This window comes from Phragmites australis, chromosome 17 (genome assembly GCF_958298935.1).
Source record: "Phragmites australis chromosome 17, lpPhrAust1.1, whole genome shotgun sequence".
NCBI classification, from domain to species: domain Eukaryota; kingdom Viridiplantae; phylum Streptophyta; class Magnoliopsida; order Poales; family Poaceae; genus Phragmites; species Phragmites australis.
The window spans coordinates 20,395,965-20,421,396 of NC_084937.1; the positions used below are offsets into that span (position 1 = coordinate 20,395,965).

General features: G+C 40.9%; 1 protein-coding gene across 1 annotated transcript; it reads right to left on the bottom strand.

The window, feature by feature from the left end:
- Window positions 1-17,647: 17,647 nt before the first annotated feature.
- Window positions 17,648-18,552, bottom strand: LOC133897535 (uncharacterized). The gene is made up of 2 exons (XM_062338295.1): window positions 18,408-18,552; window positions 17,648-18,308 (listed from the first exon to the last, which is right to left on the bottom strand). The coding sequence occupies exons 1-2, from the start codon at window positions 18,472-18,474 to the stop codon at window positions 18,094-18,096; spliced, it is 282 nt and encodes a 93-aa protein (XP_062194279.1). The 5' UTR covers window positions 18,475-18,552; the 3' UTR covers window positions 17,648-18,093.
- Window positions 18,553-25,432: the final 6,880 nt, after the last annotated feature.

Genomic DNA, 25,432 nt, shown 5'->3' on the forward strand with positions numbered 1-25,432 from the left:
AAGCATCCTGGAGGGTAGTGTACCAAAAAAATCCTTACCGGAATACTTTTTCGACCAGAGTGCAGTACGAAGCGTGGCTACCACATATGCTTTCGTGGATATCAGAGAGCACTGTGCCCCTCTCTTCTTGAGTGATGCATTTTAGTAAAAGGTCATTGTTCCCCCAGTGGTAAAGGCGTCCCTCTACCAGTGAGTATCTGTAGGGTTGCTATGAGATCTTTTCTGCTGACGCATCATCACCAGGGATTGCTCGAGTCTAAAGGTAGTCTGAGATCTGATCCATCTAGGTCATACCGAATCGAGCAGGGTGATCACATGATAGCCACCGGAGGTCGACGACATCGAATGAGGCATTGCCTCCAAAGGTGTTGCCTCTGGTGCTCCGTTTCTAAGCGGAGCATCCCTTCCACGTTAGCCTGAGACTGCGGTGGGTGGTCATGTGAATCTTCTTTCAAAGACTCCGACCAGGACAGGTGCATAAGAAGAGGCTAGACATGCCAGCTCATCGACTAGGAAGTTGTCCTTGCGAGGGACCTACTATACTTCAAAATCTAAGGAGCGTCGCTTTAACTTTATCACTTTAGAGAGGTATGTCTACATCGTCTGGTCCGAGCACAGGAAACCCTCCACACCCGGTTTACGACCAATAGCGAGTCCCTCATCGCTAGTGGTCGTTTTACCCTTCATGTGGATGCTTCTCGTATTCCATACAAGAGACCCTCATACTCCGCAACACTGTTGGTGGCCTGAAAATATAATTGAAATGTGTACCTAAAGGCGTCGCTGGCTTGTGGGGTCGAGATCGCTTTATCCCCTAGTCCATTCAACGTGCATGTCCTATCAACATATGTGGTCATGTGCATGTTCGTCTCTGGTCGTAGAAACCCTCACCGCTTGACGAGAAGTACCGCTCCCGCGACCTATAGGGGTAGCTACAAAATAGGGCAACAACTCCTCGTCTGGTCGAGGAGTGGTCAGTACAGGAGGAGAAAAGGGTCGCTTGTTGAGATCCTGGAAGGTTGCCCCCGCTCCTGGTATCCACCAGAAGTGTTCGTTCTTTCTAGTAGAAACTTGAAGAGCGGAAACCATTTTTCCTATACTCGAGATGACCCTGCTCAAAAGGCCCCACATCTAATTAGTTTTAGGGTACCCTCTTACCTGTTTGGGGATCTTGCCTAGCTGATGGCTCCGGATCACGCTGCAGAGGTCATGTTTGCGCAAAGAGTCGCGTTGGTCAGAGGGTTGGCTATCCCGACTTGGTGGAGGCCTCTGAGCGCTCCCCGTTACCGAGGGAGGACATGATCTTTCCTGTCGTGAGGCCTACCACGATTCTTTGCAATCACGACTTTCATCGGTCCTATTAATAGACATGGTGTTTGTCATCGCAGTTTGGCATTGAACGGTCTCAACTAGGAGGGCGAAGTCACGCAACCATGGTGCTAATGGCGAACCTTTCAGTACTGCTACCGGTAGGTGGCTAAGAAGAATTTGCACGGTCCGTAGATTCTATGCAGGCGTCATGGCCTCAGAGCCAAGCTGCTGAGCGCAGAGTGGCGACATATCTCGAGGGGGGTGCTCGACATTTATGCAGCGTAACGGCCTTGGCGATGCTGCAGCCAAAGACCACATCCTTTGCGGAAGCTCCTCTGGGCGACGTTGTGATGGCTGGGGCTGTGTCAGAGCATCGCCGTGTTCGGCACCAGTTTGGTTCCCTCTGGGCGCATGGCCTAGGGATCATCACCGACGCTCAGAACACAGGAGCCTTTGCTGCCCCCCATTGCATGAACTGTCATGCAAACTTTCCATTGAGCATCGAAGTTTCGGACTCCGATTTGGTGTCCTATACCTAGAGCACACCGGACTCATCTAGGTCATATCCCATGACGAACACCTCACGATGACCGGGGTCCTCGGAACCAGACTCTGCAGTTCCTGTGGTTCCGACCATGGGTAGCCTAATCTAATCTCCAACACTTACTGAAACAAAGAAACGCGTCCCCTACTTGGCGTGCCAACTGTCAAGGGTTAGTCTCTGATAATAATTCTGAGGTGTACCAATCGATGGGCGCATGAACAACGCTTGTGGTGTGCGTGTGTTTATGATGAACTCAAGAACACAAGAGGTTATCCAGGTTCGGGCCTCTTAAAGGATAACAACTCTACGTCCTGTGTATTTTGTTATCAGTGTTTGTGAACTGGTTACATATGAGTCCTCCTTTGTTAGACCTGTTCTCCTTTCTATATACAAGAGAAGAAAAACTTACAAGTAGACCCTTTTCTACTGACCCATACCTAGCTAGATGTATTCTCAGGACATCATCACACGAAGCGTGCACATCGCACCTTACGACGGTGGTACTGCGAGGCCCGTCCCATCATCTTGGACGCCTCAACTCTTACCTTACCTCGGTAGCCCTACCTGTCCCCTTGCCGTGCACCGCAAGCTCATCTGCCAAGTGGTTCGGTCCCAGCCTTCCATGAGTCTACCTGCAAACTCATCCCATCTATCGCATGGTGCTAAGTCGGTCTGCAATACCCCCACTTCATAGCAATTAATGCTACAGGACGGGGGCACTGCTCATGGTCACGACTTTGTTCGCTGGAGGAGGAGCCTCAAGAGGAAAAATAATTGAGTAGATATCAATAAATGCGACTAGATAGGTTATGTATGGACGCCTCACGACCAGCAAAGGGCTGGTCATGGGATCACATTAAATCGCAAGGAGGCTGGTCGCATAAGCCTCACGCTGATCGTGCGAGTCAAGGGCTGATCGCGTGATGGGTCAGGGTTCAAAAAATATCCCTCGCTGGACTACATATCCCACGTGGGGCCCGTTATCCAGGATGCCCCCTTACTCAATACTCTGACACCCTTCCTTGTTGATAAACTTAAAAAGCCACTTGCTAAGTAAACACTGATTTTGTACATCTAAATCATTTATTCCTATGCCACCTTGGTCTTTAGGTCTACACAAGATTCCCCATTTAACCAATTTGTACATTTTCCTATGATCATCACTTTACCAAAACAAACGAGATCTGTAATAATCCAATTTCTTTAGGATGCCTCTAGAAACCTCAAAAAATGATAGCATGTACATAACTAGACTACTAAGCATTGAATCAATGAGAACCAAATGACCTCCAATAGTCAACAAATTCCCTTTCCAGCTACTTAGCTTTTTTTTGAAAGTGTTCCTCCACAGTTTTTCAATCCTTATTACATATTCTTTTATGATGCATAGTAATTTTGAGATATCTAATGGGGAAACTCCCTATCTCGCAACCAAAAATATGTGAGTACTGTTCCATACAACTTTTATCCTCTCCATAACAGAAAAGTTCCCTCTTATGGATATTGATCTTTAAACTAGACAATTGCTCAAATGCACAAAGCAAAATTTTCATGTTTTTGGCTTGTTCAAGATCATGATCCGTGAATAATATGGTATAATCTGCATACTGTAAAATAGAGAGTCCCTCATCAACTAAATGTGGAACCACTCCCCTTATTTGCCCCCCCCCCCCCTCTTTGGCTCTAGCAATGAAAAGAGCTAACATGTCCACCACTATATTAAAAAAGATGGGTGATAGCAGATCCCCTTGACACATGTCCTTTTTAGTTTGGAAGTAATTCCCAACATCATCATTTACTTTAACGCCCACACTTCCCCAGTGACAAACTGATGTATCCACGAACACCATGTTGAAGAGAAGAATTTCATTCTCAAAGTTTGTTGCAGGAAAGGCCATTTGACTCTGTCATAAGCCTTTTCAAAATCTACTTTGAAAATTACCACATTCAATTTTTTTCCTATGCATCTCATGCATAGTTTAATGTAAAATTGTGACCCCTTCCAAAATGTACCTCCCAGGCATGAATGCTGTCTGCAAAGGTCTGATCACCTTTTGTGCCACTTGTCTAATTCTATTCGTTGCTACTTTAGTAAATATTTTGAAGCTGACATTTAAAAAGCATATGAGTCTATAATGTTGTATGCATGTCGCCTCTTGGGTCTTTGGTAGCAACATAAGGATTCCAAAGTTAAGGCTATATAACAGAACCATGTCCTTGTGAAAGTCACTAAAAAGTGCCATCGAATCAGCTTTAATGACTTCCTAAAATACCTGATAGAACTCCGTTGGTAAGCCATTTGGCCCCGGAGCTTTGTTATGTTCCATTTGGAATATGGCTTCCTTAACCTCCTTCTCTGCGAATGTCTCTATTAGCATAGCATTCTCTACATCAGAAACTTGAGGAATATCCCCCAGTTGAGTCTCAATCATCGAAAATTGATTCCTCTCTGGGGGTTCAAATAGACCTCTGTAATATGTCGTAATGTGCTCCTTTAACTCGCTCTCCCTGTGTATAATTCTATCATCATGTTCCAGCTGAAAGATCTCGGTCTTGCGGTGTTTCCCATTTGCTATTAGCTGAAAATATTTCATATTGTGATCCCCATATAATAACTTCGTTGTTTTAGAACGTTGGAACTAAGCTATCCCTTCTTCTCGTAACATATGTGCAATACTCTCTTTGAGACATCGTACCACGTTGAGCTCATGCGGGAGGAGCAACGTATGCTCTTGTGCAGAACGGTGACGTCCTAAGAGGGGGGTGAATTAGGATACTTAAAAACTAATAGCTCCAAAAACTTCACAAGATAAACCGATATCAATTTCTATCTAAATATGTTCTAGGTTTATCTAGTGTGTTTACTCTACTGTTCAAGAAGGTTTGCAACCTACTCTAGGAAAGTAAATTGCTGGTATGTAAACATGTAAACGTAAATAAGGTAGAGAGAGCAAACCCGATATAAGAGATTTTTATCAAGTGATATCGTTGGCACATAAGCCACTCCTAGTCCACATTGTAGTTTCATAAAGGATATGCTACCGGTCGCCAAAACTCTTCTAGTCATGGCTCTTGAGCTACCAAGCCACCAAAACAAAACCTCAAGCGCGATGAGCAACCAAGCCACCAAGACGAGATCTCACCACTAACATTTTTTTCGATCACTTGTACGTCGTCTTCACTTTGGAGTTATGGCCACCAAGGCAAGGGTATCTGTGTCCCCGTATACGCTTTTTGCTACCGCTCTACACCAAGTTGGAGGGTCAACAAGCTTGAACCACTAAAACTCAATATGCCAACGAGTCACCAAGACTCTAAGGCGTCGGCGTACCTCTCAGTATAAGGTTGGATTACTCCTTGATCCACTCTCTAAGTTGCAGCACCTAGCAACACTTCTCTTTAGGCCTATAAGCACTAATTACTCTCTAATCTTATGCTTAATCACCTTGGATGATCACTTTTAGCACTTTGATGGTTTGGATGTCTTCTCAAGTGTGTATGGACTTCTCTAGACTCTAGTACCTTCAAATGACTGAGTGGAGGGGTATTTATAGCCTCAACCCTATGGACTAACCATTAACCCAATGGCTCAAATTCTCTGTACACATCGGATGTTCAAGTGTAAATAGATTGTACTCACTGGAACATCTGGCATGTACACCTTCTAAAAACTAGTCGTTGGACTCCACTCAAAACTAATGTGAACACCGGATGCTCCAGCGTGTTCACCAGCTCCATCGTCGGACTTTCTGGCGTGTTCAACTGAGTCATCATGTGCCTTTCTCAGTGCAAAATACTCTGTCGTTGCTTTGCTACATTGCTGGACCATCCGGTGTGTTAAACTACACCAAACCAGACTTTGACATCTTTTCTTCAACAAATGCTCCGGCGTATACTCTAGCGTGCACAATTCAATTGCTCCGGCGTGCACACTTCAATTGCCACTTCGGTCTTTCCACTGTTGCAATCCTCTCTACAATAATTTCTCTAACGTATACTCCGGCGTGCATACTACCGATCGCGGACATTCTAACATAATTATTTTTCTAAGACTTCTCTAATTCAACTAAACTTTATCTCGGCTGCGGTTGCTTCTTCATGTATTGTATCCATAAGACCTACTAATATATATATTCTTGACAAAAATGTTAGTCTCATTGACTATATTATCATTAATCACCAAAATTATAATCATATTCTAATAGGATCATTTTTGCTACAGTTCCACTTTCTTGTCAAGGTCATCTAATGTTTTTTTGAGTTCTTCTTTCTCTTTTCTATTAATGCCCGTAATATTCTATGATCATCCTCTCAAGTATTAACGTAATCTCCTAATCTTATTCTACCATTTTTCCATCGAAGTACACCCCTTAGTTTCATTTTGACATACATGTGCTACCTAATCATAAAAACCGTCTCGAGTCAACCAACAAAGCACAAATTTAAAATTTGATGGTTTCCACAATATGATGCGGTCAGAAATGTCCCTACTTAGAGCCTGAACCGTAGCGAGTGGATAATTTTGTTCTCATTCTGTACTCACTAGAATCCTATCCAATTTTTCAAAAGTAGGATTATTTCGTAGATTTGCCCATGTAAACCTACGACCCGAAAGCTCCAACTCTCTCAAGTCTAAGCTTTCAATGATTGCATTAAAGAATGACCAATTAAACCCCCCCCATCATAATAGGCTTGGTTTACTTGCTACATGTGTGCAATAATTCAATTTCGAATACTTCTTTGAATTCTGATTGTGCCGCTTCATAAACAACTATCAGTATCCATTTAATGTTATCCTCTCTGTTCTTGAGATGGATTTTCACATAGAAATCCCCTTCATAGATGGCACTAATAGCAAAGGTTGTCAGATTAACACCCAACAAGACCCCCCCCCCCCCGAGTGACCTCAGGGTTGTGTCTCGAATGCCATAAGAATTCATGACCACCACAAAAACAGTCTAAACAATTGGGTAAAAAGTCTCCTCTATGTGTTTCTAATAGAGCAATAAAATCAAGATGTTGTTCCCTTAAAGTATCATAAAGAAAATTATACTTAGCCAGATCCCTAAGACCTCTGCTATTTCAGAAGATCTCCTTCATTTAGAGACTCTTTTCTTATTACTAGCAGAACCTCGAACTCTAATTGAGCCCCTTTTTAAATGGTGTTTTTTTCCCTTTTTGGATTGTACAATTTTCCAATCACTACCAATGGGATCTAAATTGTCATTCATGACCTCCGCAGTAAGATTACAACATAAGTGACCAAGAGTAAGATTATCAAAGTCCCTTCCATCCTCCTCCTCCCTAACTGGATCATCATCTAGCTATAAGTCTTTTTTAATAGATGCCACACTAGTTAATCTTTTGATTTCTAATTCCTTAATGTCCATCACAGCCGCAACACTCTCAAAAGTATTGTTATCCATTGAAATACCTGATTGTTTAATATTCAAAATCGAATCATTGTCTGGAGTAGAAAATTTGAATTATTAAAAGACTACCATTTATGAGCGGTTCCTCCATGTTCCAAATAGCCACCGGTCTGCCTGCTCTCTCTAATGAGTCTTCATCCACAGTTGCCTCCTTTCTCTTACTCCGTTGATCCAGAGTGGTAAATAAAGGACGCTTGGATGGTGTGAGTGTCACTGATGGTGCTAGTTTATCATCACCCCCTCCGCCAGAACCTTTTCTGCAATTTGATGCAACTGTTTTTCAATGATACTGTCCAGAACATCATCAACCATTTGATGTTCATAAGCTTCAAAATCTACAGCTTGGTCAATAAATATTGAATCAATAACCACGTGTCCTGCCACCAATTTTGCCTTTGGGCTAGATGCTGACCTCAAACCCACCTTCTTGTCTGTCTGCTCCAGGCCCATCTCCAAACCCTGAAGTGTTATCTCTTGCAGGCCGTCGCGGCCTCCTGACTTCCCGGCCCAAATACCAGGAGCATGTCGCCCAATTTGCTCCTTCTTCAGGCCTAATTCGCCCACCACGTTGGGCCTGAGTACCCCACCACCACTCACCTCTGCAGTGCCCAGCTCGTCCACGACCTGCAGGCCCATTTTGGCCCCAACATCAGTTGTAGCTACAGCAGCAATATCGACATGAGGCTCACTGCCCTCAACCTCTTTTTCCTCAAAACTTTCAGTGATCAAAGTGTCATCTTGCCGCTTCCTTATTCTTCCAAATTATTTATAAAGCTGCATGATTATGATATTCTCCCTCTCATGTGGGTACAAAGCGTGTTGCATCCTGGAGCTTGTGTTACCACTATGATTACCCATTAAACCATTGTTGTTATCTTGAGCAACACCCTTGGTCCTTTTATTTTCTCTATCTACTATGTCTTGCTCATCTTCCTCCAGTAGATCATCATTTGCGTCCATGTTACCATCCACATCCACTTTATCCTTAGTACCAGAACCTAATGTCTCTTCCTTTGCTTTTTCCACAATGAAGTACACTAAGTGAAGGCATTTGCTAAAAACAATCTCAATGGTCTATTAGTTTGGGGTCTAAAACTGCCGCTTGAATACGAGCCAAATCACTATTCCTGGCAAATACAATATCGACTATTTGGGTAACACCAATAACTGTCCCAACAAACCGCAAAATTAGAAACATTCGAAGTTCTCTCGGAATTCCTCCAACCTGCACCCACACCTCTAGCCGCTGAAATTTAACCTCATCATCAGCTCCTCAAACTTCAAACTCTAACTTGACCCAAGATGAATTCACCTCCCCAATTTCGACAATCCTATCTCTCTCAACCACCTTAGGGAAAGTCACTAAGAAAGCACCAGCACCATGTTCTTTTATCTCCCATGTCCGCTGCATCGGTACTAGCCTTTCCAATTGCCCGATAAGATAGCCTGAGCTACTGTCACTTCTCCTCTTTTCACAGTACCCAACACTAGGCCAATGATGATCTATTCTTTTGTTTTCTCATAAAATTAAGGCTCTTTTTCATCGTACTAAATAGTTGGCCGATCAAAGGTAGATTTAATTTAATTTCTAGATAAATCATGAAATGGGCCAAGCACATAAGTATTCTAACACGTGATACATATTTTCTTAGTTGACATGAGCATAGCATCCATAGCTGCATTATTTTAGTTTGTCAATTGAACTATTGAACTAAGAGAAGGTATTGTTATTGGTCATTGCTTGCTCTGCAGGAAAGAACGAAAGAAAGAAGGAAAACAAAAGATGCAGACGATATTTCCTTGTATCTTTACGTATCTAAAGGAAGTTTCTACTGATTAATAACGAACTTGCAGCATCTTGTGTCACACGAAATTTCACTTTGCCTTGGAAAATCTCCATCGACGTACAAACTTTTTTTTCTCTTTGGAGAAAGATTAAAACACTGGTACTAATAAAGGATATATAAAAGGAGTGTTAGGAAAACGCGTCATGACTTGTTCCTCAGGCAGGAGTCCTTTTTTTTGTTCATACAATCATAAGAAACTAGAGCTCGTTGTTCTGACATTAACCAGGACAATATTGTACACAACATCAGGCAAGACTTGATCAACATCCTGGTCTCAAAAAAGAAAAAAATAACATCATTCAACAGTAGACCTTCATGACCTGTGATCTCTCACTGCTCTGACGAAGTAGTAGCAATAACCATAAATTAGTGCTCAATAAATTATGTAGTGCCCTTTTTAGGACATAGATGTCCCCAGAAAAGATTTGATCGACTACTGAAGATTTGTCGTCCGGGAATTTGACGCAGACGTATTCAACTGGTCCATGGTTGCTGGGTCAGTTTCATACTTTTTTATGATTAATATTTAAATGCATGCTTCAGACACAACAACTTAATTAAACAAAAAAAATACTCGTACTTGTCTCTCTCTGATGTTGACTGCAACTTTACCCAACAACAACCTGACCGAAATAGTGATCAGTTTTTTTAGAGAAAAATAGTGATCAGTTGATCTCTCAGAAAAAGAAAGGGTGATTTGAGCAGGAGGGCATTTGACGCCCTGCTTCAGGGCCCACGTATTACATCATTCGCGGCTAATTGCAATCCTTTCGGAGTCACAAAAGCTACTGAAGGCCCATGTGAGATGGGCAATGATCATGGGCCTACAAGCAATGGCCCATGCCTAATGTGGTCATGTCTGCCTAATTTTGCTGTTCGGTTCTTCGTGTCATCCTGAAAGCCGAATCCATGTTCCCAGCAGGCCATGTCCCAGAAAACCGCAGTGGTTTCATATTTTTGCAGAGCCATCGGCCAGGATCTGCGGCTAAGATAGTGGTTGGTTGGTTGAACGAAGTTAAATGTGATAGAATTATTTTGTACGAACGAGAAGATTCTGGATAAGGTGATACAAATAAGTTGTTTATTTAAATGTATGAGATAATTTAAGAATATATTTGGTTGGATGTATGGAATGATACGAGAACATGTTTAGTTGTTTAAAAGTCATGTATTATATCTATGTATAACTTAATTATTTTATAGAAATAATAATTTTTTATATTACTATGCTAATTAGTACTAATCATTACTAATTTTGGTTAATCATAACTTAAGTTGTCAATAATCATCACTAAATACCCATAATAATAATTATTTATAATTAATAATATCTAATTATAACTAATATTTAACTAAAAATCCTTAATAACCACTGATAGTCACTAATCATCACTAACCACGAGTGATTAGCGGAGTTGACAGAACATGTACGAGGTTGTTCGGCCAATTTTCCTGGGTGGTATAGGATATTGAGAGAATTGAAAGTGCATCTAACCTCTAAGTGTAGTTTTGGTAATTAATGATGATACCTATAGATTAATAATATTGTTAAGAATGGTTAGTAGGTAGTTTCATAGGTGATGCATGGGGAAAAGATATGCATCAATATAAATAAGTTTTATGTGATACTTGGGTAATTTAATGACAATATTTATGGACTAACAATATTGTTGAAAATTGTTAGTAGTTTATTCCATAGGAGATGCATAGATGATAATAAATGGATTCATTGAGAAAAGTCATAAAAATCAAATATATGTATGAAGATAAATGAGTTTTAGGTGATGCTCATGAGAAAAAGAAGAAGCTAAAGAAGATTGACAATAAGCGTAAATACCAAGTTACTTGCGAAGATCAATTAAGTTAAGATATAAAGTTATCAATAAAGTTTTATAAATTAAACCATGTGCTTTGTATTTGATAATGAGTTGAGATTATGATTCATAAGAAGACATAAGTTGAATTGAGATATCCAATATGTCTAAGTCATTAGAGCTCCCCTCTCTCCAATTTAATATGAGATTTGAGAAGCAAAGTGAGTTGGATTGAGAGATTGAAAGATTGACTGCAAGTGAGCTAAACTCTATTTTTAAGCACTCGAGTTCATTGTTAAGAAGTTTCTCGAAGCGTTTGTTACTCTTGAGGATTCAGTCACCTAAGCGACTAGGTGTCGCCGGTGAGCATCCAAGGTTATGGTGGGCTGCGAGAAATTTATGAAGGCTTGAATTTCGTCTCCGCAAGGGAAAAAAATCAAAAGTCAAAGTTCAAGATCAAGTGTGATCGAGCTTGATAAGAAAAAAAGGGTTGAAAGAGACTCGACTCAAGTGTGATCGAGCCCCTCAAGAGGTGTCTAGACTTTGGGAAATAAATTGCGCGTCTCCTCTCTTGATTTGATTGTTCTTGAGTTCTTACTTTCTATTTATGTATATTTACACGATCTATTTGCTCGTGTAAAATTGACTATAAGTGCTCCATAAATCTACTTAAAATCATTATTTGGAACGCACAACTTCTTTTAGTTTAACTTAAAATACATTAAGTGTAGTTAGATCTCCTTTTTTGCTTTGTATAGCTAGAAGTTCTGAGCTGAATCAGGAAATTCCGGATTGAACCCGAAAATTTCGAATTCTGTATAATCTGTTACATAGTTTTAATTTTTTAAATGTCCATTCACCTTCTCTAATTGACATCATTATCTTCTAAAAATATTCTTAAAATCTGTATCATTCTATCATAAATGAAATGATACGATTCAGACAACCAAACACAGAGACATGAACATATCTAGGACCATCTGGTATATATACCATCGCATTCAAGGATACACTACCTGAGAAACAAACTCCGAAATGGATCCCTCCGCCTCCAGAGTTTGTCAAGATCAGTTTTGATGCCGCCGTTGAAGAGCAGCAGGAGGACGAGGGGCAGAGGGGGTTCAGGTCCCCTACTCCCAGTGCACATGAGAGCCTCCGAAAAACCCCTTTAAATTTTTTGAACATAAAGACTAAAAAGAAGAGAGAACCCCTATTTGATGGTTTTGGATGCATCACTTTTGCTGTGTGTCGTGATGAACTCGGCAAATATGTGGCGACCCGTTCTGTTGTGTATGACGGAGTTGACTGACCCAGCATCGCTTGAAGCGCAAGCTGTGCATGAAGCTATTTTGCTGGCGCAAGGTTGCAAATTTGCAATATTCAGAAGCGTCTTATAGCATCGGATTGCTTGGAGATCATGAACGAATACGAGTAGGGAGAACAGGTGCTACTATGGCATGATCCTCCTGGAAGTGAAGAGAAGATCTACAAAGATGGTGGTAGCTGATTTCGCCCATGAAGGAAGGGACTCGAATGGTGAAACGCATACGCTCGTCACAGTGATGGACACATGATGGACTGCTAGAAGAGACTTATCTTCTTCTTCCTTCCCGGTCTTTGCCTGTCTTTGCCTATTTTTCTTCCTTTTATCTCTCATTCTCTCGGTGAAACATCATAGAGTAGGGGGCTCGAGCCCCACGCCCTCTGAAGATGCGCCCTGGGCTCGTCAAATGTGTTTTGCTCGTTAGCGCTAGGATGTTATGTGTGGCTTCTTGGTCCACCTGATCTCTGTCATGTACCTATTCTTCCTAAAAAAGTAATACTCATTGGTGCCAGGACGTTATGTGTGGCTCGCTAAATGTTGTTTGCTCGTTGGCTGCCCATTTTTTTAAAGGAACGAAAGTTCATTCTCTGGCCAATAGGGATTTTTGGACGTGAAAGTTCTTCTTGAATCTTACAGAAACCGAACCATTTCAGCAAGGAATTACAGGGCCCATAGAAAAACGAAAGAAGGCACGACACCAACCTGAGTAGACCGGACCAAATCATCCAATTTAGTACTTATTTTAAAAACCAAAATCGCGATCGGGGCCATCCCGTGAGTGGCGCGGAAGTTCTTCTCTATCGTCAAACCGTAAAAGAAAATGGATGACGCCCATATGACCCACCCGCTCGCGAGTCGTGAGGCATCTCCTCCTCCTTCCCACACGACAAAAGCTTGCACGCAGCTCCGACTTCGAACCAATGATAGATTAGGGAGCAGAATCGAAGGGTCATTGACTCCTCGTCGACCTCCGGCCAAACTGGTTCGGTCCACTCGCACTTATCACCTCTTCGGTAAGCTTCCCGTGTCAAAGTCAGAGCAAAGAATTCTCTGGGGCACCACCTCATTATACTTATAGCAATTTCATCAGGATGTGACCTTGAGTCTCTTTCCGAAAGCTGCTCTGCATTTATGTCAGTATCTTGAATTTAGTGATGAATGAAAGAGTGACCCACGAGCTTCTAGTACTTGTAGCTGCAACATCCGGGTGCCCACCGTTGGAGTCATGAGTATCATCTTCGTTGAATTCGTGATATTATAGAGGTATTTTTTAAGATAAATTTATATATATATATATATAATTAATAAATCAAGTTAAAGTGTGTCTTGATTTACATGTGATGAATCATTGATAACGTTAGATTTAAAATGATTTTGGTTGGTATGAGCTTGTCTATGTGTGATTTTGTTTATGGTTAGCCAAAGTTTAAATTAGAGCAAACTAGTTCAGAGTTCAAAAAATTATACCTCACCAGAACATCTAGTGTATGAGTTTTTTACCATACCGGATAGTCTGGTGTTACGATGAAGTGAGCACTAGAGTATTTTCAGTGCTGAAACAGAAATAGAAGCAAACACGAGATAGTCCGATGATGGACTTAGAGAGCATCGAAGTATTTTTTGCAGAGAGGAGATTTTTAGCGATTATGTATGTTAGATAGTCTGATGCTGAGTTTGTGATACCAGAGAATATGCTGGATCTTTTGTTGTAGAGAGGTTGTAGAAGAGTGGTCCGGTGGATTAGCATATGTCGAATTATCCAGTGATGGATATGAGATCACTGAAACTTTCACCGGATCTTTTCTTACAGAGAACAAAATTTTTCTAGAACAGATAGTGTTACATTCATCAGATGATCCGATGTTTAGGAGCAGAACACACTAGAATATCTTATGTTCACGTTTTCTGCAGGATGTGCTCTGAGTTGAAGTTTTTGATTTTATGCTAACCTGGAGATATTTTAGAGTGTGGAGAAATGTGTTTGTTTGTTTCAATGTGTGCAGGTGATGGATGCAACTTAGCGGTCGACAGTGGATGATCGAGGCTAAGCGGGTGCTTGGTGCCGGACGATCAAGGAGGATCGAACGGAGTCAAGGATGATCCTAGCTATACACATGAAGATCAAGCAAAGCATAAACGGAGGATGGAGACGACGTGTTGATAAAGTTAAGCGAAGAGGATACTAGTGCAAGTGACAAGACGACCCGAGGGATTGAGAGATGGAGAGACTTGCCAACGGTCAATATCGCAAGACGGAAGACACGTGTCATCATCAGAGCGCTTGCTTCAAGTGAAAGCAAGTGACGACTAGTCACGCTTTAAGAATCATGCTCGGGTTTTACGGTTTGACCTTAAAACCGTGGGAGAATTATAGGAGTATGTGACACTATCGCAAAGCTTACGTTGAGATGAAGCCAAATTGTTAAGGCTCTAAGGCTGTCCGATGAATAAAGAAAAAAATAGATCAAAATACCCTCGATGGTAGATATAAGTGTACTATAAGAGAGAGATATTTTGGCAACAAACTAAAAAACTTAAGAGTCAAGTTTTTCAGACCTATAAATAGAGGGGTAGGGTTATGAGAGAAAAGAACTAGCTATTGAGCCCCTTGTGCCACCCATATGAGAGCATTGTGCTAGGGTTTCAGAGTAGAGCAGAATGAATGCTTAATTTATGTAATAGGTGAGAGTTTTGAGAGAAATTTTTTTATAATCTATCTAAAATATGACTAATTTCTTTGAGTAATTATGTTTATTTTATTACATATACTTAAATTCCTCTTATTCTAGTTTCATCTCTTGGTTCCCTTGCTTTGTGTGTAAGTTTTTTCTTTTCGATGTTGATTTTTGTTTTTTAAGTTGAAATTTTAACACATTAGGAGGTTATTCTTCTTGATGCTAAATACAAAATTCACAGACATATGTATATGTGATAGGGTCTTGAATTCTCTTGTCTTTAGACTATTATCTTGGATATCTTTGCTCGGTATTCATCTCTTGATCCTTGAGTGATCTTTTCTCAAGATTCAACTTTTGTATGGGGATGAGTAATGGATTGATTTACTGTACAACCTAGTGTTTGATTCCAACCATGAGATACACTTTTTGCTGAATCTTCAAGTTTGATTTTTGATCTTTTTCGGAGTCTTTGGACTTTTTGGGTAGGTGTATTTTTTTTCGCTACGTATTTGTATTGCGTTTTGTTGTGATTCTCTTATAAATATGTGCTGGGTGATCGAATAAGAGAAGATCATCAATTTTATAAGAAATTTGTTGAAGTGACTATTCACACTCTAGTCGCCACTCTCGATCATATAATAATTTAAAGTTTTCAAACTAAATATTTTAAAATTATTATTAATCAAAATTTTAAAAATCTAATCGACTTTTTTTTTAAAAACAACATGTATTTATCAAGAGAGTATCATTATTCATTCATGGTTGTGCGCATGTACCAAACACGCATATATGAAGGTGGAATGCGACCGGCGGACGGTTTCTATGTTTTCTCTTCTCACGGTTTGGCGACGCGTCCGAGTCGGCCACGGGTCACAGCTCATCTGTAGCAAAGTCCAAAGCTTGCCAACCTTTTGTTCGGATGCGATCTTTCGAAAAACTTACGTTCGGATGCTAGTAGGCATGTGACTGACATGTCAGATGATGCTTACTGCGTCAATTCATTCATATGGATTGCAATGAACATAATTACTTATATACTGTATGAGCCTGTTGAGCTGAGGTACATTTTTCTTCTTTTGCGATTTTTCTTACTGCAATATCTTCATCCACGGAGTAACATGATACGCATTTCCTGTAGGAATACCACACCGTTATCAGAATATACAAGTGCTTAGATAGTTAGATCGATCGGATGCCCATTTTTTTTTATATAATAGACCTTGTTCTGAATTTCTGATCTTCCCTGCTTCCCATGTCGCATCGTTGGATGAGCCGATGAAGTGATCATCAACGCATGTGCGAGAGCGAGCGGCGCAAAGGTGATCACGAGGTCGACATGTTCCAACCAATTAAAAGAGCCCACACGGTGCTAGCTCGTAGTACCTTCCTGCTTTGCTTTGTTCGCCGGCTGGTGGCAAGCAGGTCGCTCGCACCTTCCTTTCACTTTCAGCCGGAGTGACGAGCAGCTGCATGCAGCCATTTCAATTTCGATTTACAATTTTTTTTACCAATGAAAAGATCAAAATTCACGAAATTTTGATTACTTTTCATCACTGCTCTACAGATTTTACATGTCACTAAAAGAACATTTTAAAATTAGATATTTTATTCTCCTCCGAAATTTCTAAATTTCGCTAAAATTTCAACCAAATTTTAATCCTAGCTGCATGGGTAAGTACATGCAGCCATCTGAAAAGAGGTCAACCGACTTTTGGCTGGCACAGTGCTCAAAAGCCTGCAGTTCGTAGTGAGCAGCCCGATGAGTTGACCCGGATGATGTGGTAAGGTAACCAGTTGCAGCTCTGCAAGCCTAATAGAAAAGTTTTTTTTTTCTTTTTGAAACAAGGAGCATCATAGAAAAGATGAATGGAGCAAAATTGCGTGCTTGACATCATTCTCCCATGCATGCTTCGATCATTCAATCCATTTACGCCTAGTTCCCCAGATCTTAGCCAAATCCACGCATGGAGTGCTATATGATCCAACTTTTGGAGTCTTTGAGATGAGTGGCATGCACCGATAGTATATACTATTTTCTTCAGGCTCACACAGATTTTTATATCTTGTAGTATATCCGGAGATCGAAGTTAGGCGACAAACCACTTATCTTTTTTTTAAGGAACACAAAGTATTCCATTAACTAAACAAGCTAGGCAAAACACCAGCAAACAAGTCTTTTACGTAAGTTGGGAACGGGTCAAGCCAAACATGATAACTTCCCCACTCATCTTTGAGATGAAAAATGATGGAGTTCCTAGCTAGATTAAAGAAAAAATGCCACTTTCTGTTTAGCTGGCGCCAAACCGCCATCATTGATGCTAGTTTAGTTTCTCCATATACAGATAGATCGAAACCACTACAATATGCTAGTTTAGTTTCGAAGTTGGCGCTTACACCACCTGGTCCTAATCGTGAGAACCTGACAATTTCCCTGCAAATTGTAGCTTAGCTTGTCCCCATTTGTGTTATTTTCCCTAATAAAACTTTATCATGCAGTTTTTTCATTACACTATTATCGTATTCATATCACATGTTATAGATAATATCATTAAAAACACTTATGTACATGTAAATCATGAGCATTATAATTTAAACACTTATATACACGCTTCCACACTTCCACCACCATACCTAAGAAGGTGGTTCCAGTCGTAGAGTTAATTGATCATTCAACAGGGACGTCTCGATTCACATCCACGGGCAGAAACAGAGTTAGGCAATACAGTGGAGACCAATGGCGCTGCTGATGATGAATTTTTTGGGAACAATATTCATCTATAGATCGGTTTTACAAAGGGGCCAAAATTGAACACATCACAAACAAAACAAAAAATGAACAAGGGTGATCAGGAATCGAATGGCTTACGCTTCCATTCGAACTCGACCAATCGAGCACACAAGTAACTACAGCCCTCACTCATACGTACGCTTATATGCCTACACGGTACACGTACGTATACCGTACGCGAGCCATGGGAGAAAAACACCTTACTCTGATCCCTCATCTTCTTCTACATTCGTGTCCTCCAATCTCCAAATTAGCGACCATACAAACATATACGTATGCGTGTACGTACACACACACACATATATATATATACGTATATGCATGTATGCAGATACGTAGCCGGTGAATCGATCGGTCAGTGGGTCGGCGGCGAGGTGAGGTCCTGCGACGGGACCAAGCCGCCGTGGGGATTGGTGTTGGCCGTTGGGGGCCCGTAGTCCATCAAAGTGTACACCGTCGCCTCCTCCTGCTGCGGCAGCATGCGGCCGCGGAGGGGCGAGCGCCACTGCCGGCGCCCGTTGTGCCGCACCTCGCGCATCACCTGCACCTTCCGCCCTTCCGCAGCAACCCCTGTGTTCATGGATCCATGGAAAGCTTCAATCGATCGATCACACCACCAAGAGGGGGAAAAACCAGAACAGCGAATCAATTTTTTAATTGTATGCCTACCTTGCGAGAAGGAGAGCGCGAGGAGGGCCATGACCAGGAGAAGAGCGAGAAACCTCGGCTTGGCCATTGCAGCGGACCAGAGAGAGAGAGAGTGGTGTGGATGGCGGAGGACGGAGAGGGGTGGGGTACTGGGGTGGTCTGCGTGGGCTTTTAAACGAGGCTTTCGGATGCTTCGAAACCGCCCGTCGCTTTTGTAGGAGGAAATTATATAGAAAAAAATTCTTGAGAGATTCTAATTTATGTTATCCTTTTCTTATTTAATGACTGATGTGTGTCAGAAAGAAAGATGAGATCATATTGTATTAGAAGAGAAGATATTTTGAAAGTCGAACCTATAGAATTTTCATCCTATTTTTATACCGGCAAACCGGGTCACTAACCTAATTTAACGTGCCACTGTGGCTGCCAACTAGGATCCACCTGCCCACCCTATCTTCCGGGGGACGAAGGGTTGAAATGATCAGGATGGAAGATGTGCTTCTGATTTTGAGTTGAAGAGATTCGGATTGAGATCATTAAAATGTAGGTAGTTTTGGTTCGTTTCTGTTAACGCAGATGTAAATGGTATCAAAATGCATGGAAAATGTAAAGGGGTTGACGAAAGCGGAATCTGATTGGTTTGACTATGTATAAAATGGAAGTCTGATACATCGTTTGATCCAGTCGCCCAGTAATAAAAAGAAAACTGCCTCTCGAAAGTAGATTTATTTGCGAGAAATCATCCCGGTGACATCAAATGGAATTCTCATACAGGCATTAGATGGAGGAGAAAATTTAACCCAAACCATCGTCCAAAGAAAGATTTTAACCGGAACCATCAAAATCATAATAGATCGGAAAAAATTCATCCAAATTTGGGGAAAAGAAATCGGATAGGATCAGGAACAACAAACAAACTAACCCGACTACTGTTTTCATTTGATATAACTCATTCATTCCAAAGACAACAAGCGCAACGGAGCACCATACACTACTAGCATGAAGTTGGAGATCGCCATGGCTGGAAACTAGGGAGGAGTAGGTCATGTCGCCGGAAATCACGAAGATTGGAGTCACGCGCCGGGGCATGAATCACTTCATCGCATCGGGGGCGGATCGTGTCGCTGGAGATCAGGAGGAGATTGCCATTGCCGGAGATTTGGAATTTGTCGCGCATCTGGAAAGGCATGTGTCGCGTGGTGCAAGGAGCGGCTTGTAGAAGGATCGGGATGGGCATTCTACAGCCGTTGATTTCGAGAGAATGGATTGGATCAACTGCAGTACCAAATGTTACATTACGAATCCAATCGTAAGCAGAATCGAACACTACTGCTACAGTAGATGATTAGACTCATATTACTGTTTAAACAATGATCCTCTGTATTAATCGCTATTAGTATATAGTATCGGTGTCTCTTGTATAAGGTTTGCTCAATAAGGCTTTCAATTATGGAGGAAATTGGGCGGTATGAGCTTTGTACTATGCTGCTGATAACCTGTTTCATGGGATCTACTTACAACAAAGCCCAATCAAACATGTTTTAACGGTATTTGTTACCATATAATCGGATCACAGAGCATTTTTTGACGAACCAAGCACCACTGTAAGATAGAACGAAAATTCCTAAAGTAATTTTACTTTCTAAATACTTAGAACTATTTTGTTACGGGATACTTAAAATACTTATTGAACTAAGAAAGCAGCTGGACCTAAAGTAATTTAGTCGTGATGAACATAAAGATTTCTGTTCCACGGGGTGCTGTTGATAGTGAAATCAACGGACAACCCCTAATTGGGGGTCGGCCGCTGTTGATGTGGCTTTGGTGATCTTTTTCTTAGGTGACATCCTATCTCTCTTAGTACTTCTGCGTTCGAGTTCTCACGGACGGCGCGCTGTTGGAGCAAGAGTTCATCTTACCCTAGCAAATATGGCGAGAGTTTCTTCTAAGGAGGAGACTCAAGCTTGGAGATAAAGTTTAAGAGGAGGAACACTACGAGTATATTGATGATAGAAAAAATAGATCGATTTGGGGGAAAATCACAGGTTTACTGTGATGCGTGTTCTCTGTCCCTCCTTTGCCCAGAGGACTATAGCCTCCTATTTATAGGGCCATGCGTAGCTTAGTGTACAAGTTATCATAATGTACAAATATCCGGGATCCGATCAAATTACTGAGTCTTATTCCGGATGACTACCTTCTATCCTGTCAGAAAATAAATATCCACCATGGTAATTATCATAGTGCTTGCCCCCTGAAGGGGGCGAGTCGGTCGCCAATTGCGGTCTGGCGCCGCACCACCAGGGGTGTCAGAGCGGCGTGTACTAGCCTAGATATTTAATGCCAGTCACTTCCTCGCAGGCAAAGTACGACTGGTTCTTGCCTTTTGGCAGATTTTTTTCCGAGGCCTGATTACTCACCTAGTAACTTCTGGGAAGCCGGCCCGGGCAACGGGAGGCCAAAGCCTCGGGGACCGGGAGGCGGAGCTCTGGAAGACCGGGGCTTCGAAAGGGGAGGCTTCGGGAGGCTGAAGCCTCGGAGACTAAACCTTCGGGAGGCTGAGCTCCGAAAGACCGGGACTTCGGAAGGTGAGAACAGGCTCAGCCTTTGGAAGGCTGAGCTAATTAAGCCAAGAAACTGTTGAGGGTTCTTAATAACGACCCCCAACAAATATGGACTAATAGAAACACTTCAACACCTAGCGGAGGCCTGGAGGGGGAGAAAGGAAAAAAAAAGTTGGGCCATTGGCTAATTCCACTAATTAGACTTTGTGAATTTCAGTGGTGACTTTGTTAATCTACAAACTCTGTATCTCTGGTCTTCTATAGACGTTGTGTGAGTGAGTGCGTGTGGTGGTGTGAGTGTGTGTTCATGAGTTATATTAGTGTTTGTAAAAAGAGATTTTTGTGAATTCCATTGCCTTTTTGACTTTGGTCCCTAAACGAATGATCTAGGTTGCATGATATGCGCATTAACAAGGGGTCCAGGGCATGGCCAGTGAGTGTGCAAGTCACATGAGGGCAACAGAAGAGAGATTTCATTGAGAGCTTGAGAGATAGTACCTCACTGTTGAAGAGACCATTGCAATGGAGAGAGCACCAGTTCCGTGTCTTTTCATCACCTCGTTGGCATCCTACTTCTTGGTTCCCTCCAATGCTATTCCTATCTCAAGTAAAGTGTTTGCGTCTTTCAAGTCACTTTGCATTGTTTTTTTATTCTACCGTGCCTTTGCTGTTCTAGCATGTGGTAGGGTTGTCTGACCCAGCCATTCGTTTCTATGGCGTGTAGGACCGAGAATGATAATCAGAGAAAAATAAATATAAGTCTTAACTAGTTTCTTTTGAAACAGATAGTTTTCTCCTATTTTATTATCTAACATACCTCAAAAATATAAAATAGATGTAAAAAACCAAGAGAAACAAATCGCAACTAGAGATTCTTGATGTAACCGTGACTCTTATGGATGTATATGAACACTAGATTCCATTAAAACATATTTCGAGAGTCATAGCCACAAAAAGGTTACGATTTAAGGAAGAAGCACTTGAATCAAGAATCAAGTCACCGGGTGAAAAAGTTCTTCAAGTTGATAGATCTAGAGGCAAAGTAGATTCAAGACTATTCTAAAAGTGAGTTTTATGCCTCTAGCAACACAAAGAACAACTTTGAGGTGATAGAAAAATTAGCTCTTAACCAAAAACGAAAACTTGCACCGAAAATGGAAAAACTTGAAGTAAGACAAGGGAGAAAATAGAAGGAGACTAGAAGAAGATGAATACAAATATAAAGAGCAACATGATCTCTATTACTTGCAAAGAATAATTCTCTTTTCAACAGATTATAAAAGTATTTTGCTCATAAAAGCTCTCACAACATAATCTAAGCACTCATCTCACTCTTCTAAAACCCTAGCTTATAACTCTCTAATAGTTATCTCACATCTCTTCTACAACTCTATACCTCTATTTATAGGCCTAGAGAGGTTACTTAGCCCTTAAGTTTTCTTATTCTCAAAATACATCTCTCTTCCAATGCACTCCTACCTACTACCGAGGTATTTTGATTCATCCTTTGCTTTGTCCACTGAACGACTCTAACATCTTTATGACTTAGCTTCTTCTTAACTCAAGCTTCACGATGATACCATATGCACTCCATCCTTTCACGGTTTTGAGGTCAAATCGTGAAATCGTCTTGCACGCTTATCAAAGCGTGACTCACCGCTACTTGCTTACACCTTAAGCAAGTATTTCGATGTCGACACGTGTACTCCGTCTTATGATCTTGACCGTCGGTAAGTCTCTCCTACTCCCGATCCCTCGGGCCACCTTGTCACTTGCACTGGCATCCCTTTCGCTTGACTTTTTCAATACGCCGTCTTCGTCTCCCTTCTCACGCTTTACTTGATTTGTACGTGTACAGTTAGGATCACCCTTGACTCCACCCAGGCTCCTTGATCGTCTAGCACTAAGCATCCTGCTTAGCCCCGATCATCCTTCCGTCGACCACCAAGTTGCATCCATCACTTGTACATCATAAGACAAGTACAAACGTATCTCCAATTCTATTATAGATTAATCAAACATAACATCCTAAGTTGAAAAGCTCATCTCGGTCAAATTGTGAACGTCGGATGTTCCGACGTTGCCAATTCTTTTTCGTCGGACTATTCGGCGTGTACATCCTCACCAGACAAGTTATTTTATGATCTCTCTAGAAAAATTGGTCCGGTGAAACCTCCGGTGTACACATTGCTCATCATCGGACTATTCGGTGATTATAACTTCACTAGAACCCATTTTGCAACTTCTCTATAATAAATACTCTGATGTACTCACTGGACCATCCGACGTATACAAAAGCTCTTTCTCTGAAACAAATAGTTCAACTTTCACAGAAGATCATCACCGAAGCATCCGACGCTTAGAATCATACCAGACACACCTTGCAACCTTATCTGAAAACATTAGTCCGACGTACACTGCTGACTATTGCCAGACCATCTAGCGTTGCAATGAATTTTCTCTTTTAAGTCAAAACCCTCCGACATGAAATCTTCTGAACGCCGGACATCTGGCGTGTTCAATTTCCTGAGCGCCGGACCATCCAGTGAGGAAAATTTTTCTGAACTCAAAGACAAAGATGGCATCTCCATTTTTCTGTAACTTTGGTTAGTTATGATCATAATTACAATACATAGATATGCTAATGCAATTCCAAAATCATCAAACCAAATCATCAACCTTATCAATCACCCATCACATATAAATAAAGACACACATTTCTCATCTACCTTGCAAAAAGCTGGTGAGATGCCATAGGTTAAATGCAGCACTCTAAAGCCAAAGGTATCATATCGCCCTTGATTATCTTGGTGTTTATAAAAAAATGCAATCTATTACCCTCTTTGAGTCTTGACCCATTTGCCAATCACTGCATCCCGCTCTCTTCGTGTATAATTCTACAGACTTGATTTGTATGTATCTATGTCAATTGTAATAGAATTCTTCTGTGAAAACACCATTGGTCCTTAGCGAAGAAAATAGTCTTAAGGCCTATTTGCAACACAAGATTTTTTTATGAATCCATGGGAATACTCAAGAATTTATATATATATATATATATATATATATATATATATATATATATATATATATAGGGCTTAGTTGCCGGAAACAAAAGTCTAACAACTTTAATGTCCATGTGCTATTTTTTTTCTTCTCCAAGATGCTTTACTCTGTTTTATTTCCGGTTTTCTCGAAGAAGTGATCGTCATTTTCGTGCATCTTCTCTTCCAGATGGGAATGGAGAGGTCGGTGCCAGAGGATGAAGCGGCCATGATCGACGCGAGGATGGCTTTGGAGACGCACCCTCAGGTCCCAACCCAACAACCACCACAAGCCACCGAGCTGAGCTGGAGCTGCGATCACTTCGATCAGTGTTGTGCTCTTTCCATGCTAACGAATCTTGATGCGGCAATGTTGAATGTCCTAGGAAAAAATTTCGATCGATCCAAATATCCATTATATCCGATTTACTGGATCTACCAATAAATTCCAATAGAAAAACTGATATTTATTAGAATTTTATTAGAACTTTATTAGAATTTTATCCGATTTATTTTTTATTTAATTTTATTAGAAGTTATCTAGTATATTTAATATATTCGATAAATCATATTTACTGTAATTTCATTTACTAATAAAAAAAACCCTGATCCTACCTAGCTAGTAATCATGTCATCAAGTGAAACAAACATGAGGTCTGAAGTGGTTCACAAGACTAGTATTCTACTAATATGAATGGTTGTGGTTACAGTGTCAGATGTGTGCTTGGAGTTGCGAAAAGTTATCATCGTAACCTTCTTGCATGTCTAATTGAGAAATGAAAATATCAGTTCAGCATTGAGGTGATACACACTTGCCTCTAGTTTTGCATTCTAGGATATCTTTTCATGACCACTATTACAACACAGGTCTGGACATGTGACTAGCCGCTGATGAGCTATAATCCATCTGTTATTTTGACCATAGCTTTTTCTGGGTAAATATTACTAAAAAATATACTCTCTATCCTCTGGTCATAAAAAAGTATCATTTTGAATACCGATATAGCCATCAATACACTGCTTTGATAACTAATTACTAGTATAAAATGTATATAAAATATAACAAAGTTGTAATATGTTGAAACTATTTTTAAGACAAATATAGCTATGCCATTTGCAAAAGCTCAATCAAAATATTAAAAAAATATTAATGCTCAAAGTTTAGATGTGTGGACTGCACGCAGCCCGTATTAAAAAGTATAATTAATGGAAAATATTTTATAGCAAACAAAATATACCATTTTATGGAATGAAATTTAATATTCTTTATGATAAGTGGTCAAGTTTTGTAGAATACATATACATAGGCATTGACCTTATGAAATGTTAGTGTACGAGTAGGCCCAATGTTTAATGGGCCACTAGGCCCATTAGCACGGGCCATTCGGAAAAAAAAGGTAGTGCCGACCCAATATCAGCAATCTCGGTCTACCTCCTG

Bases quoted from the DNA above. Each gene is read 5' to 3' on its own strand.
- LOC133897535 (XM_062338295.1), bottom strand. From the start codon at position 18,474: ATGGCCAAGCCGAGGTTTCTCGCTCTTCTCCTGGTCATGGCCCTCCTC. The intron at 18,309-18,407 runs GTAGGCATACAA...CCATGAACACAG, and splicing joins CGCGCTCTCCTTCTCGCAAG to GGGTTGCTGCGGAAGGGCGG.